The sequence below is a fragment of the Narcine bancroftii genome, chromosome 6 (genome assembly GCF_036971445.1).
Source record: "Narcine bancroftii isolate sNarBan1 chromosome 6, sNarBan1.hap1, whole genome shotgun sequence".
In the NCBI taxonomy this organism is placed as follows: Eukaryota; Metazoa; Chordata; class Chondrichthyes; order Torpediniformes; family Narcinidae; genus Narcine; species Narcine bancroftii.
The window spans coordinates 187,034,089-187,051,802 of record NC_091474.1 but is presented as its reverse complement, the minus strand read 5'-3'; the positions used below and the strand labels follow the sequence as shown (position 1 = coordinate 187,051,802).

Sequence of the window (17,714 nt, the reverse complement as noted above, 5' to 3'; positions counted from 1 at the left end):
AGTTTTGGACTGATCAGGAGTTTCTGGGACCAGGTTACCACTGCAAGCAAATATTGACTGCAGATGGATCATTGATTACTAAAAGAAGTCGGGCCAAATTCCCCTTCGAGCTCATTGTGGCTGAGGTACACTAGAAATCTTCATCAGTTTACTTAAATCACTTACAGTAATAAATACAATTTATTTTACATAAACAAACAGCCCAAAGCACTTTCATAGGGATGTAATGAACACAATTTCTCTGACTGTAAGGGGCACTGGGCAATTTCTGCTGATGGCTATCTTTGTCTACCTTACAATAGACTAAAGAAAATTTTGTGTAATATTTTATTTTCTGTTTTATTGCGTGACATTAAAATAATTTTGAAAACGGAGACTATGAGAAATTCTAGACTAGATGAGGACAAATGATTAATTGTTTAGTGAATGCAGTTGCTTTTATAAAATGTTGAAAGAGGTTGTGAAGAGGTGAGGGTGAGGGAAGGAATTTTAGTATTTAGAGTCTTCATCTGACAGAATAAAGACAACAATGGGCAGCTGACTTGGGGGGTGGAATCTAGCAGGCGGTCACTGGCTGACTTAACTATTGTGTCACTTGCATAATTGGGAGAGAAGGGCAAACTATTATGGATCCTGGGCTCTCAATTGTGCCGATTCAGAATTCTGAGGCATCTGTTCAGCTGTCTCTGACATACCAGCCAGACCACCTCAGAAGATGGGATTAGCAACAGTTTGCACAAGGAATCAAATCTGGGTGGACTTGGTCAAAGAGAATATAAATGAGACACTGTCTAAAATAACTGAGTTATTCACAGAACAACATACAAGAGGCTTCTTTAAGTTGCTCAGAGTAAAAAAAATACAGTGGAACCCCGTTATAACACGATAGTTGGGGTCCAAAAAAAAATTGCGTCACAAAAAAAAAGCAGGGTCGCGCTATATCAGGGTAACAATAAATCATTATTGTTACAATTGAAATAAAAACAAATTAATTATTAGTAAACCGACTATCCACATGGCAGCCCCAGGTCCCCGCTCCCCACGGCAGCCTGACATCCCTGCTGCTTACGGCAGCCCAGGTCCCTATGTGCCCCAATCACCCGAACTCACTCCTGGAGGCAACCCGAAGCCTGGGTCCAATAGCACATCATATTGTATATGAATTTGCATTAAATCAGGGTTCCACTGTACACTTCAGTTGATTACCTAGTTGTTCCTTACCTTTTATTAATAGGAAACCAGAAATTATATTTCATATACCTCAGTTATATTTAAACTCATAAAAATCATGCTTTTGATAATATAAGTGCCTATGTTCTTTCTTAATTTACAAATTCTAGTGTTATCCAACAACTTCATCTATTGGTTAATAATTACAACCTTGCAAATGCATTTGCCAAGACAAGGATCAGTATTCAAGCTTCCTTCAACACTACAGTCACATTGGATGCAGTACGGATAGCCAGTAAAACCATATGCGCATCTGTCACATTTATCTCCTCCATAACTGGCCTTGCAATGGCAGGACCCAGGAAGTAGATCTAGAATGATAATAAGGATTCATTATTGTACAAAGTGAAAAATTCAATAAAACAAGCAAACTCTATTTAGTAAGCACATTACCTCTTTCAATCTGTTTGATATCCTTGATGCAATTGTTATTCAAAGACCCAATTAAACTGCATGAGCAAGGAATACATGGATTTGGTTCATAAGGGGAAACCTGTTAAAAAATATATATCATTTATAAAAATTGAAGCACCATGAATTCAGCTTCATATTATGATGTTTTCTCAGATATGACCTATTGTGGACACTCAATGTCACCTCACTTGTCAGGAAGGCCCAAAAGTGATTGCACTTCCTGAGAAGACTGAAGTGGGCAAGGCTACCGGCCACCATTTTGCCAATCTTCTTTTAGAGCTCTGAAGAGAGCGTTCTGGCCGGCTGCATCATTGCGTGGTGCGGTTGCTCCAGTGAAATGGATTGCATGTCAATCCACAGGATCATACGAGTGGCAGAGAGGACCACTGGAGTCTCTCTCCCTCCCTCCCCCCCCCACCCCCATTGACATGATCTAACAGGATCGTTGATTGGAGCGAGCGCGCAAAAGCATTGAGGACCCCTTCCACCATGCACTTTCAGCTGCTTCCATTGGAGAAGAGATACAAGATTATGAGAGCCAGCACTATTGGGCTGAGGAACAGCTTCTTCCCACGAGCAATGACAATGTTAAACAACCAAAGGAACTGCTCACACCAACCACCTGAGACTCATTTGAACAAAACAATATTTATTTATTATGGATATAATACTCGTCCTGCATATGTATTATTCATCTGTATGGGTGTTATGTCTGATTGTGTATCTGCATGTTTTTGGACCAAGGACCAGAGAACGCTGTTTTGTCGGGATGCACCTGAACAATTAGATGACAATAAACTTGACTTGACTGACTATGCTCTACGACTAAACCTAAAGTCAGAAGTAAAAACTTTAATGCAAGTGAAAAAGAGTTTTTCCCCTTGTTGGTGACAATGATTCCATGATAATTCCAAACACACTCCACTTTCAATTCCTCACTAATTCTTCAATCATTTACTTAAATATACACTGTGTCCTCTGCTAAACCCATGAGAAATCACTGGAGGTGCGCAGATATCCCTTCTGCCACATCCTTCCCACATTCTTCCATGCCATCCTTTTTTCCTGTTGATCATTGCAGCACAACCCAAATCAATTTATATTTTTGTGAAACAATAAAATATCAATAATTGAATAAATATTCTTTTAATTTCTGAAAAGTGAACTTAATTCAAATACCAAAGAAGAAATTCTCGCAAATTGTGTGGACTATTTTTCTTCTCAAATACAGATCATCTAATATTACTAATTTCAAGCTTTTTATGCACAATTATTTTTAAGACATCATTTATATAGGTTTCCGAGCCAGTTTTGCACATCAACCTTGAACTTCACTCTTTCAAATATATTATTCTAAAAATTAATTTGAATCAAAGCTCTCCTTTATGCATTCATTCAGGAATGACCTGATTTAATGTGAAAACAAATAAATAAAGATAATTCTGCACAATACCCATTCAGGTCGGAAGAATCCATCAATGCAGGTTTCACAATTTATTCCAGTTGTATTGTTGATGCAATCAATGCAGACACCACCACCAATATATTCTTCCTTTATGTTTAAACTCTGTCTTCTGTTTGCAACATTTTGGTCATAGTAACAATTTCGAGCTTTTCCATGACAATTACATTCTGCAATGGGAAAGGTTGTTATGATTAGACAAATGAAGGTTAAAAATTCTGCTCTAAAAGTGTTAAGACAATCAAATGAGGTCATTAGTTTAAAAAAAATTACCCTTCCTCATTTTTGTAATTATTTTGTCTTAGATCATTAATTCACTTTACTCAAAGGACTATTCAAGCACAGAAAGTAGCAAGAAAACTTATCCATTGCATTTTGCTCATTAGATCCAACCACTGTGACGGCCGAGGGCGACTCATTTTCTGCTGTACCTCCATCTTGAGAAAACATTCCTCTGCTTCATAGAGTACTTCACCAAGGTTGAAACACATCGTACAAGTAATAGTAAATCCTAATTCTTTCGTTGGAATAAAATTCTTCCTAAAATAGTAAAAACACAAAATGCTGGAGAAGCTCAGCAGGTCAGTATCCTTCATGTAACAAAGGCAAAGGTATGTAACTAGCCTTTCAGGCTTGTGCCCTTCATCAAGGTATGAGAAAATGCTGCCAAGCATCTGAACAAAAGGGTAGAGGGGGAGGTGGCAAGGCAGGAGAAGATAGGTGGAGAAGAGGGAGGGGACAACACCAATAGAGGGGATGGTAGGGCTGTGTGGGCAAAAGAAATGGAAGGACAGGAAAGGGGGAGGGGAAAGAAAAGGCAAGCAGGTGTAATGGAAAGCAGGAAAGTCAATGTTCATGCCATGTGGCTGGTGAGTGCCCAGCCAGAAAATAAGGTGTTGTTCCTCCATGCGAGAGTGTTCACATGTCTGTCCATGGACGTGTACCGTCCCACCCTGACCACCCGCAGATTAGAGGAGCAACACTTTATTTTCCGGCTGGGCACCCTCCAGCCAGATGGCATGAACATTGATTTTACAGCTTTCCATTAAAGCTGCTTGCCTTTTCTTTTCCCTCCCCCTTTCCTGTCCTTCCAGTTCTTTCACCCACACAGCCCTACCATCTCCCCCTCCCCTCAATGCTGCTGTCTCCTGCCTTACCATCCACCTCCCCCCCCCACCACTCTTTTGTTCAGATGCTTGCTGGCATTTTCTCATACCTTGATGAAGGGCACAAGCCCGTAAAGTCATTATGTATCTTTGCCTTTGCTACATAAAGGTCACTCTTTGACCTGTTGAACTTCTACAGCATTTTATCTTTTTACTTCAACCACAGTGTCTACAGAATTTTGTAATTTACTTCTTCCCAAAATATGTTCTTTTGATTATTGCAGAATAGTTTAATATAGCATATTTTCTGACATAGATTCTATCATCCAACCAAGTTAGACATCAAGCCAGAGCTAGATTTAATTGCTACTTCAATGATCTATGGGGTTTGGCCTTCACTTCTCAATATATTTTATACCTTATTTGTACAATAGTTTATTAATATTTGTTCTAATTATGCCCTTTGTGACCTTGACGTGGAAACACAAAATGTGTGCTTGCAGACAGTCCAGGAGTTTAGTGCAGGTGACGTGCCAGATCAAGCACATCCACCTTATCATTGCAAAACTCTTGCAGCTAGCTGTCAATCCCAAAAGAAGTTGTGAGTCAAGTACACAAGCAGTGGTTTTGGCTTCACACTTATGTACAAAACAGATGAAGGAATAGAGAATTTTTTTTTTAAATAATTGCCAAACACTTGGCAGTAGAGATTATAAATGCTGTTCATCACCATATTTGTAAAAATTAAGGCAATTGCATTTTTCAAAGAGCCTGCAGGTTAAGTACAGAAGTAGGCCGATCAGCCACTCAAACCTGTCTCTCTTTTAAATCCACCAGGAATTGCTCCTTTATTCATAACATCTTCCTGTACTAAACATATTTAGATCCTCATCTTGGATATTAGCATATTGTTAATTTCTGTGAAAAATATATTTTAAGCACTTTCAATAAATGTTTTGCTTCTCATTTATAATTTTTACCAATTGGATATCAATGACAGTATCTAAGTAGGAGCAAAAGAAATTAATACATTATGTAAAAACCATGTACCAGATAAAAAAAGATTTTAACAAATATAAATATTAAAATGGCCCCATTTCAGTGGCTTACATTCTTGTTCATTGTAAACTTAAGAGCAATATGGTTAGCGTAGCTGTTAGTGCAACACTGATATAGCACCAGCGATCAGGTTTCGAATCCTGCACGGACTTTTAAGAATTGGTATGTTCTCCCTGTGTCTGTGGGGTCTCCAGTTTCCTCCCATTGTTTGAAATGTACCAGGGGTTGTAGGTTAATTGGGCAGTGCAGACTCGTGGGCCAAAATGGCCTGTTACTGTGCTGTGGGTCTAAAAAAAATTTTGTTTTAAATTAAAATTTCATGAATACATTCTTACCAAAATACAGCTATAATTTTCTTTGCAAATTTCCAAAAAAGAAATGAAGCGATGAAAAATGCTCAAATATTTGTCTCATCCAAAAAAAGTTCCATGAAGTTGTTCTTTTTCAAAGGATATGAACAAAATATTGTACATGAAGCTATCATTTAAAATCTTAACTGCTGTCCATCAACCTGAATACTTAACATTTTGTATTGATTCTTAATCCTTCAGAATTTAATTATTGTACATTGCAAAATACATTTGAAAATTTTATGTTTCATTTCTGTTTTTCTCTCACTATCGTCCTTCCATTTTTGTTTCTATTTCTAACGTTGAGTTCATCTGCCATAATACTAACTTACTTCTTTATTATTTCACGTTTTCCCCCTCTGCTCTTCAATAGAGCTCACTGAGAAATCTCCTTATCCTGATCAACAAGGTCCAAGATATGAGACACCGAGACTAAAGATGCTGGAATCTCAAGTTCAACACAATCTGCTGCAAGAACTTGGTGGGTCGAGCAGGTTCAGTGGGAGAGAATGAATCATTAACATTCCAACATCTGGGGTTGGAGACAGGGTTTTACCACCAACTACTGATAATTCTTTTCTCCCACTGAGTTCTTCCAGCAGATTATCTTGCATTCAAAACATATAATACTACACCACAGAAACTAACCCCTTGGGGCTTCTAGTCCATGCCAGACTATTTTTCCTGATGGCCCCATTGGCCTGCACCCGGACCATAGCCTTCCATACCCCTGTCATCTATGTACTTATTGAAATTTCTCTTAAAATGTGGAAATCAGACTTGCATCCACATTTCTGCTGGCAGCTCATCCCACACTCACCACCCTCAAAGTGAAGATGTTCCCCTGAAACATTTCACTTTTAACCCAAGACTTCTCATTCTTGTTTCACTCAGCTTCAGAGGAAAATGTCTGCTTGAATTTACCCGGTTTATATCCCTCAATTTTCTCTGCACTCTTTCAATCTTACTGATAACTTTGCTGTGGGTAGATCACTAAAAGTGCATAGTATACTCCAAATTTGGCCTCAGCAATGTTTTATACAACTTTACCACAACATCCCAACTCCTGTATTCAGTACTTTGATTTATGAAGGCCAATGTGCCAAAAGCTCTCTTTACAACCCTATTCACCTGTGACACCACTTTCAAGGAATTATGTCTCTGTATTCCCAGATCCTGCATTTCTACCAGATATTCTGTTTCTCTCACTGCCTTGTTCCCACTTTGAACTTCCAGCATCTTCCAATTTTAAAAAGAAAATTAAAAACCTTAATTTGGAAAGAGAGATTCATTGTGTTGAAAACGCCATAACAGAATAAAAACAAAAATGTCCATTCTGGATATTTAATACATAGTCTCACAAATGAATAGTGTACAGCAGTAATTGCAAGTTAAACAATCTGCCCTTTTAGAACAATAATAACAATGTTAAGTTATCAGTATTAGGCTTGTAATCCTTTTAATCTTTGTTTTGTGCAGCACAGCCAATAAATATGCAACAAAACCCTCGGTATCCAGCAACTATAGGGATTAGTAGATAGATGCTGGATAAGTGAATTTGCCGATTGCTTGGATTGAGAAACTGACCACTAGGAGGCACCAATTTAAACTTTCTTTTTTTTTAACCTATTTATTTTACACAATATTTTTTGCTGTTTGCTTGGGGCTGCTGGCTGCTCAAATTCCAGATAATGGAATTTCACTGTTGCAGGTTTATTCTAGAGATGCATTAGCAACACAGTAAGTGTATACAGAGCCGTTGTCATACCCACACTCCTGTTCGGCTCTGAATCATGGGTCCTCTACCGGCATCACCTACGGCTCCTATAACGCTTCCACCAGCGTTGTCTCCGCTCCATCCTCAACATTCATTGGAGCGCTTACATCCCTAACGTCGAGGTACTCGAGATGGCAGAGGTCGACAGCATCGAGTCCACGCTGCTGAAGATCCAGCTGCGCTGGATGGGTCACGTCTCCAGAATGGAGGACCATCGCCTTCCCAAGATCGTGTTATATGGCGAGCTCTCCACTGGCCACTGAGACAGAGGTGCACCAAAGAAAAGGTACAAGGACTGCCTAAAGAAATCTCTTGGTGCCTGCCACATTGACCACCGCCAGTGGGCTGATAACGCCTCAAACCGTGCATCTTGGCGCCTCACAGTTTGGCGGGCAGCAGCCTCCTTTGAAGAAGACCGCAGAGCCCACCTCACTGACAAAAGGCAAAGGAGGAAAAACCCAACACCCAACCCCAACCAACCAATTTTCCCCTGCAGCCGCTGCAACCGTGTCTGCCTGTCCCGCATCGGACTTGTCAGCCACAAACGAGCCTGCAGCTGACGTGGACTTTTACCCCCTCCATAAATCTTCGTCCGCGAAGCCAAGCCAAAGAAGAACTAGAATGAAGAGTATCACTAAATAAACTTTAATTCGTAAGACTTCAAATGAACCCAAAATTAAATGTTATATTGAAATATGTGCGATAGGTCAGTTTGTCCATTGACTTACGTTCACATAGCTTGCTGCTGTAAATGGTTCCTGCTTCCCATGGCTTCTGATGGAATCCAGGGCAGCAACGATCACAGTTTTCTCCACAGGTATTGTGTTCACATTCACAGTTAAATTTCTGCAAGATGAACAGCACAAATTCAAGTGAAACAGACCAAGTTGATCTGCTCACTGAAATAAGAACCAAATTTATTTTTCCACCTTGCCCCTATACTGACAGCTTTGAATAAAATGTAATTATTTTTCACTTCCTACCCAATGTTTTTATTATATCCGGAGTGAATGTTGAAATAACTGATTTGAAACAAAACCTGTGTATTGTTGTGGTAAGACAGGGAAGGTATAAACATCTTTCCTCATGTTACTTGTGGTTCTCAGACAATCTGTGCATGATACCAACCTTTATCACTGCAAGCAGTACCTCCCACTTGGCTACATTATATCACTTTGTTTCAATCAAACAGCTACAACAATAAAACCTCCATAAAATTTCCTTTCATTGCTATGCTCTAACGTAAAATGTAATTTCTTTCATTTTTCCTTGTAATTAAAGTAATTCATTCTTAGCAGCACCTCAGGAAATGTTCTCTCTCAGCCCTTGAAACCTTTGGCAATGGATTGGACACATTTGCCAGTTGGAGTTCAACCAATAATGCAGAATCTTGGTGTCAAACAGATTTCATGAAATAGGAACAGTTCAGCAAGTGTGCATTTCAAAAAAACACCCCAACTCTCGTCATTCCTTCCAGCAGCAGATCCATAGCCTTGCAGATCATGGTTCTTGAAATGCATACCATGTACTGGTTAAAATACTAAGATGGCTTCTGTCACTGCATCCATTTCATGCTGTGACTTCCAGACTACACCAACCCCACAGTAATAGTTTCCCAAGGCCTCCCTCTAATCCCTGACAAATGTAACTATGATGTTCCTGGATGCCTGCCATTTGAATGCACCATCCCACTCTCCTTCTGATCTTTCTCTCCCCTCCCCTTGTTACACAATGAGGCACATTGCCAGCTCGAGAAACAGCACCTTATCTTCTGCCTAGACAAATTGCAGCTTGCTGAATTCAATTTCAGATAATTCATGCTATGAAACAGGAAAGCCCACAGATGCAGGAATGGCAATGCAATACACAATAGTGCTGGAGAAACTAAGCAGGTCACACAGCATCTATCTGAGCCCTTTGTCATGTAAAAAGCAGGTAGACTGGCGGCTGAAATAAAATGGTGGGGGATGGAAGGAGGGGAGGGATGGAAGGAGGGGAGGGATGAAAGGACGGGGGATGAGTGCAAGCTAATAGCTAAGAGGTCATAGATAGATATAGATAGGAAGGTACAAAAGATAAAAAGCCAAGAAAGGTTAGATCTCTGAATGGAGAGGAAAGGGCCAGGGGTAGGGAACTAGAGGAATGGAGTGAGATAGGGAAAGAGAGACACTCAGGGAGGGGATTAATGAAAACTGGAGAAGTTAATGTTAATGTCATCTGGTTGGAGAATCCCCAGACAAAATATTAAATGTTGTTGCTCCAATTTGTAGTATCCTTGGTTTGGTAGTGCATGAATCCATGGAGAGACATGGTGGTGTGGAACTATATGTAGAATTAAAATGGTTGGCCACTCAGAGATCCCTGTTATTGCAGCAGTCAGAGTGAAGGTGCTCAGCAAAATAATCTTCCAGCTTGTGTCCAGTCTCTCCAATGTGGAGGGAGCCACAACAGGAGGACTGGATGCAGTAGATGATGGCTGCCGTTTCATGTGAAGTGCTGCTTTGCTTGGAAGGACTGTTGGGGGCCCTGAAGAGGTCAGTATAGAGGGGGAAATTGTTGGGCAGAGATGAGTAGAAAAATAAGTCCTGGAGGGAGTGATCCCTTCATTCTTTCTTTTCTGCTTGAGTGAGAATTGGTCACTTTTGTCTGCTATCCTTCTTTTAAAGTTTTCTGTAACATTACACTGACCATACAACACTAGTCACATATTACACTGGCATAGGAGCTAGATTTTATTTTAACTATCCTTTTATTTCACTCTGCAGGAGAAATTCACCTGGTTCCAATCATTGCCCTCCCCATCCTCTCTCCCAAACCGACCGACTCTTCTCTCCTCCTCCTTGGTTTTGATTAACAGTTTCAGAGCAAAAATGTTCAGTTTCCCTTTCTACAGATGCTATCTGAATTGCGGAGGTTTTCCACCATTTTATGTTTTTGTTGTTGCTCTATTGAAGATGTCAGTATGGTGGTTTTGTTAAATCCAGTGGTTTTCAACCTTTTTCTTTCCACTCACATACCACTTTAAGTAATCCCTATGCCATCGGAGCTCTGTGGTTAGCAAGGCATTGTTTAAGGTGGTATGTGAGTGGGAAGGGAAGGTTGAGAAGCACTGCTCTAGACCCAATGGCTAATGAAATATTTTGCTTGGAAAAGCTGCCATTGGCCCATTTCCTTTGGAGTTAAGAAACTGTGCACATAATGAGTCAATTAGGTATGGTTAAAACAGTGGTTTTCAACCTTTTTCTTTCCACTCCCATACCACCATAAGCAATCCCTTACTCATCACAGAACACCGATGGCATAGGGAATGTTTAAAGTGGTATGGGAGTGGAAAGAAAAAGGTTGAGGACCACACCAAGTAGGGCTGAACAACTTTCTGCATAAAATCTTAAAAGCAGTTACTATCGAGGAATATACTACGTACATTGGTTACCAAATCGTAAGGGCAAGCACTGGCGTGTCCATAGCAGATGCACATCCCTCCAACAGAAATGTCTTTCAAAGAGTAGTAATACTAAGAAAGAGGAGGAAAAAAAAACACATCAGAATTTTCATTTACACATTATCCAAGGTGAGTTGCCCTGGATGTTACCATTAAATTGAAAAATGAATATTGGAATATCTCTTTTCAAGGTAAATATTCATTCCTACCACTAGAACCAGGTTGAACAGTTACTTAAGAGGAAGGGATGCCAAGCCAGAAGCTGCACAATGTGTTTGACGCACTGTCATAAATACGGTGGCAGCGTTTTCAGATTTTGTCTCTATTATCAATCACTTCTCGCTGTTCGCAATGAAATAGAAATCAGAATCGCACTCTCATCCTACTATTTAATGATAATGAAATAGATTTCAAAAGTGATTGGCCATCTATTTTATGATATTTCTTTTACTAACAATTATGTATAGTGTAAACTGATTTCACAAAATATAAATGTTTTTAAGTTAGACATACAGCCCGGTAACAGGCCATTCGACCCACAAGCCTGTGCTGCCAAATTACACCCAATTAACCTATGCCTCTAGTACATTTTGAACGATGGGAAGAAACCAGAACCTCCAGGGAAAACACAGTACATTTTCCCTGTGTCTGTCTAACTCCTTACAGACAGCACAGACTTTGAACCTTGTTCCTGATCGCTGTAATGGTGTTGCACTAACCAACCATGCCCCCCTAAAAGCATTGTAAATTCGGTGCCCAGTACTGTGATGCCTCTTACAAGCAGGAGCCATTGGGGTGGGCAACAATGTCTAGTTTTATCTTTCAGGTGTCTCATTGTGTGAACAGTCTTACTGTCTGGATGCTTTCTACACCAAGGATCTACTGGACTTTTCTCAGGACTCTGATGTGAGGCCTCAGATTGAAAAGTCTGACTTTTCCTGTATTTTCCTGAAAATGTTTTGTTCTAATGATTATTTTCTTTCCCAAATGATCATCAAAATCTCTTCACTCACTGTCAAATCAAAAATACTATTAACATTTACTTTTAACAAAAATGTTATTTTCAATAATGCTTATTGTAATATTATGGTGTTAAAATATAATTTAAAAACAATGCAAACTTTTATTTGATATTAACCTAGTTCATTGGTTCTTAACTTTTTTCCCCCCACTCATATACCATCTTAAATAATCCCTTTCTAACCAGAGAACGCCGATAGCATCCTATGCCATAGATGTTCTGTCGTTAGTAAGGGATTACTTAGGGTGGTACGTGAATGAAAAAGAGGTTGAGTTCCACTGACCTAGTTTTATGAATATTTAAGCAAAATGACTTGTTTTGTCCAATACTCATATATGCTTTTAACAAAATCATAACCATGTAAATTAGCAAAATTCAAAATTGGCGAAGGCAGAGCATAACTGTTCTTTTTTCACATTTAGATCATGGATCATAGCCACCACTGGCGAGACAGTTTTCTTCTGAATCCTCAGTAATCCCAAAGCCAACAAGAGAAACATGTAGATCACTTCATAAAAGCGGGTAAATGTTGATCTGTTAGTCTTTTTTTTAAACAAATCCTGCAGTTTTCATGTATGTTGACTAAATGATGCTCAAATTGTTTGTTAGTTTAATCAATGGATATAAATCTTCGTCCGCGAAGCCAAACCAAAGAAGAAGATAATAGAATTTAATCTTAGTCTCTAGATTATTCGTTGATCACTGTAATCACCACATAACCATATCCTATCCTCAAAATTAACCTTTTAAACTTTAATTATCCTAAGATTAAGGTGAAATCATCAGCCTATCTGTGTATCAATTTGCAAACCAACTCAAGCAGATAATTTGCATATAAAAGAGGCACAAAAATGAAAGAACAATCTTGTGTTTGATGTTATGTGCAATTGTGTATAATTTATTTCAATGGAAAAGAGTCCAAAATTCAAAAAAAGAGTGGCAAATATGTTAATAAAACAGAACAGGTTTAATAAAGTATTACCTTAACCTGAGACTTCATCAAACAAAGATCTTTAAAAGCCTTCAGAGCTCAGTAAAAGAAAATCTGTAATAGGTATACCTGAATGCAAAATATATATTGGATTTTTTTTTTGTAAATAGCAGAAAATCTCACCCTTCTGGTCACAATAGGGTCAAGATCCTTTGCATAATCATATGCTAATGTCATAAGATCAGCATTAAGTGTTCTAATTCTCTGAAGCTTCAGACGAATATAGCGAGCAGAGGTAAACTCCAACAGAGTGGCGGATGGATCTTCAGCACTGGGCCTCCCATTGATCAGAGAAGTGTGGATCTGAAAACCGAACAGGGCAGCTTTAATATTCATAAACAAATGCACGCATCTTTCATTTCATGCCATTTCACAGATCAATTTTACCTTTACCCACTAAATACCTCTTATAATATTTTAAAATGATTGAATAGAAATGAAGTGTTTATTAAAATGTAATTATAAATAACTAAAATAAATTTTGCACAGATTTCACCTTGCAACATTTTAATTACTAACTTTTGAACAACCATATTTTAAAAATTATTAATTCACATGTCATATTGGACCATTGTGGCAACATAATAGCACTTTAACACACAAACCATTGCACAGAAGTTCACGGATGGTTGAAATAAATATGTCTGGAACTGGAGACATTATTTATTTGGATTATTTCTCTCATTTATATTGCTCAAGGGAGTTTATTTTAAAATAATGAAGTTTCGGAAAATATTTTTGTGTGTAACATGAGCAACGAGCAACAGCTCTAATTTGCAAATGCAAAAACAAAAGGACTTGATCTCTCTACATCATCTTTGTTTCCAATATACTCTATACATTTTCATATTACCACCATAATGTTAACATAATATGCTTCCAGATGTTGTTTTCATAAGTCTATTGAATAGCTGGCAATTTGTTGCCAACACAGCTGGTTGATTATCATATTGATAAGTAGCTGCTTGAAGGAGGCAGAGAACCATCTGATTGCTTTGTTGATGCTGTGCTTGATGCCTGATTGAATTTGCCCCTCTGTTTCAATTTCTGTTGATTTTTTTATGCCAAGAGGTTTGCTTTGTCATATTTAATGGGACAGGAAGCTTAGATAGGTTTGTTCTCAGTCTTGCTCCCAGATGTACAAAATGAGGGAGCATCAGGGGAAAAATAAAATTCTCCCTTCACATCAACACATCAAAATAGTGAAAGTTCATCTTCAGTCATCAACATCACAAATCTGCTTTCTAACTTATTTCACTGTCAGACCAATTTTCAAAGGAAGAGGATGAGGAGCTGCAAGAAATTATCAACATTTTGGAATAGCGTCTGGAATACAATAAATTAGTTAGCTCCAAAATAATTTCCGACAAAATAAGAGATCGATGCAATCTTGCAAGGAAATTCTCACTTATCCTCATCCACTGTCACAGTAAAGAATTTAAGTGACTTTTAAGGTGGAGGGAAGGGGTGGAAGTTAAGAGGGAATATTTTTCTGAAAATCTGTCCAGATGCAGACAAATGGCAGGATGCAATGGAACAACAATTAAGTGGGTTGCTTTGCAACAGCTTAATATTTCAGTGGCTCCCTGTACACCAGGCTATACATTCTGGTACATGCCTGGGTACAGTCCAGAAAAGTATTCACTCACATCCTTACATTTCTCAGATTGCATCTTATATTTTCACTGCTCACCTTTTCTATGATAATTTTCAGCAATAATTCCAGTAAGCTGTGAAATACGCAGTTTTTTAACCAGTAGAATTATGTGGTGGAAATTTCACAGCTGAATTGCCAATTTAGCACTTGGGATGGAGTGAAGGTGGCGCACCAGTCTGACTGACAAATTTGGTCAAAACAAGGTTATATGGTTTGGACCTTGTATGTGACGGATGGAAAATTGAGATAACCTGCGTGCATTCCTTTTGAGGTGGGGTTAGAGTGTGAGGGGAAAATGATGGAATATTATTTCTACTTAAAAAAACACGCTTTTCACGTTGGCCCTAGCATTCTCACAGAAGACCACATTCCACCATCTTCAGCCTTTTCTCCAGTACTTGCCATGACTGTCAGCGCAGAAGTATGCTGGTGGGTACTCGTTTTGGATTTTCTGCTCTGACCATCCTCCAGGAAGATTTTGTTAATTTTGTGATGTGCTTTACTTTGCATGATGTATGAATACAGGCTGTAGTATTATCGTTCAACAAATTTAAACTCCACATCCAAATTATTGGTCACTCTCAATGGTGAAAACTTTGATAATAAGTAACACTCTTTACCCATTATGGTAATTATAATATTCAGTACAATGCTGGTAAGAATACAATTGGTGGTTCAGTATACAACACTAATCTTTAAACTTTATTCCTCAAAGAGCCACAAATAACTTGTTATGAGGTTTATAAAGAATATTCTAAATGGTAATTTCTTGCCTTACCTCACCATTTTCCAGAGGATGGATTTTTGAGTAGAATGAGGTACAAATAACTTCATCGTCTGTTGCATAAGTGGGGTTGCCAGGTCGTGGCACAATGTTGTACCGGGTCAGACATTCTGTGTCTGTTATTGCGTAGTATTGCCACGGTTTATACGTGTGTCCATCCACTGAACGTTCTAAAACCCAGTTCCCTGGTCGTGGAGAATTTGCAGCCTTTATTATCACGTACGCAATCTGGAACACCTGTTAAATAGGCACAACAAAATTAGTATCAAAATTCCAATAATAAATACACCTCTGAGACTCGCTCCTCAGCTTTGGTTCAACTTCCTTCAAATAAATTGCTCACTGTGTTTTGATGATCTTTGAACAAATTGTTCAACAATTTTCTAATTAGAAACATCCCACAAAGAAAATCAGAAGAATGCAGCATAGTCTCTGAAGCACACAAGCCTGATGTAAATCTGCAGCAAGGCATTTGGTTAACTTCAAAATTATCGTGCTACAATTCATATGTTAAACTTCTAACCATTCAACCTTAACACACTACAGAACAGAAACAGTCCCCTTCTATTCTGTGCTGAACCATTTTCTTTTGCCTAGTCCCACTGACCTGCACCCAGTCCATAGTCCTCCATATCTCTCCCATCCATGAATCTGTCCAAATTCTTCTAAAATGTTTAATTTGAGCCTGCATTCACCACCTCAGCTGTCAGCTTGTTCTACACTCCCATCACTGTGAGTGTGAAAAAGTTCCTCCTCATGTTCCCCTAAACTTTTCCCCTTTCATTCTTAACCCACGTCCTTTGGTTTGCACCTCACCCACCCACAATGGAAAAAGTCTATCTACATTTACACTGCTTATTCCCCTCAATTTTAAATGCCTCTATCAAATCTCCCCTCATTCTTCTACTCTCAAAGGAAAAAAAGTCCTAACCTGTTTAACCTTTCCCTGTAACTCAGTTCCTAAAGTATGGGAAACATCCTAGTAAATCTTCTCTGCACTCTTTCTATCTTACTGATACTTTTCCTGTAATTAGGTGAACAAAATTGCACACAAATACTCCAAATATGGCCTCACCAATGTCTTATACAACTTGAACATTACATCCCAACTCCTGTACTCAGTCATTTGATTTATGAATGTCAATATGCCAAAACCCTTCTTTACAAACTACCCACCTGTGACGGCACTTTCAGGAAATTAGGTATTCCAGATCCCTCTGTTCTCCCACGCTCCTCAGTGCCCTACCATTTACTATGTATGTCCTTTCTTGGTTTGTCTTTCCAAAATGCAATACCTCTCACTTGTCTGCATTAAATTCCATCTGTAATTTTTCAGTCCATTTATCCAGCTGGTCCAGATCCCTCTGCAAGCTTTGAAAACCTTTGTTGTCCACAACACCTCCAATCTTAGTGACATCTGCAAACTTGCTGATCAAATTTACCACATTATTATTTAGATAATTGATAGAGATAACAAACAATGGTCACAGCCCTCCAGTCTAAGAAGCAATCATCCACCACTACTCTCTGGCTTTTCCCATTCAGCCATTGTCAAATCCTGTTCACTATTTCACCATGAATACCCAGCATCTGAACCTTCTTAACCCCCATGTGGGATCTTGTCAAAGGCCTTACTAAAGACATTGTAGAGAATATCCACAGCCTTTCTTTCATCAACTTTCCTGGTAACCTCATAAAACTCCATAAGATTGGTTAAACATGATCTACCATGCACAAAGCCATGGTGACTATCCCTGAACAGTTTCTAGTGGTCCAAATAATTGTACATCTGATCTCATGGAATATTTCCCAATAATTTACCTACTACTGATGTCAGGCTCACTGGCTTATAATTTCAGGGTTATTTTTGGAGCCTTTTTTAAGCAATGGAACAAAATGATCTATCCTCAGATCCTCTGCACCCACACCTGCAATTTCTACACCAGCCTCCCTAAAGGTCCAAGGGAATCTATTGTCAGGCCCTGGGGATTTATCCTCCCATATTTGCTTTAAGACAGCAACCACTTCCTCCTCTTTAATCAGTATTGGTTCCATGGCCTCACTGCTCGTTTTCATTACTTCTTATGACACAGTCCTGGTTTCCTGAGTGAATATGATGAAATAAAAAATTAAGATTCCTCCACCCCCCCCACCATCTCTCATGAACTGTATTCATTTGTGTTGCCAAGTTCAGGGAACTGTAGACTGGAACCCCAGGATCATTCTGCATATCAATGCAAACAGGGTTGTTAAACTGGGTGGTTTTAACTTCCCCAGTATTGACTGGGGCTTCTTCAGTGCCTTGGACAGGAGGGTTTCTTGAAATAAAATGTTTCAAGCTCAATAAGGAAGGGGTTGTATTATTGGGAAATGAGTCTGGTTAGGAAACTTACAAGTTTTAAGAGAGTTACTGGTCAGGAT

The 17,714-nt window shown here is 38.9% G+C and overlaps 1 protein-coding gene across 2 annotated transcripts in view; it reads right to left on the bottom strand.

Moving 5' to 3' along the window:
• lama2 (laminin, alpha 2) overlaps positions 1-17,714 on the bottom strand; it is a 361,112-nt gene that overhangs the window by 229,873 nt on the left and 113,525 nt on the right. For both annotated transcript variants that reach the window (XM_069886986.1, XM_069886987.1), the window contains exons 4-10: positions 15,288-15,530; positions 12,976-13,155; positions 10,823-10,912; positions 8,127-8,244; positions 3,098-3,276; positions 1,624-1,723; positions 1,381-1,541 (exon numbers count right to left, since the gene is read on the bottom strand). In XM_069886986.1, coding sequence (XP_069743087.1) covers positions 1,381-1,541; positions 1,624-1,723; positions 3,098-3,276; positions 8,127-8,244; positions 10,823-10,912; positions 12,976-13,155; positions 15,288-15,530 — 1,071 coding nt within the window. The remainder of the gene's footprint in view (positions 1-1,380; positions 1,542-1,623; positions 1,724-3,097; positions 3,277-8,126; positions 8,245-10,822; positions 10,913-12,975; positions 13,156-15,287; positions 15,531-17,714) is intronic.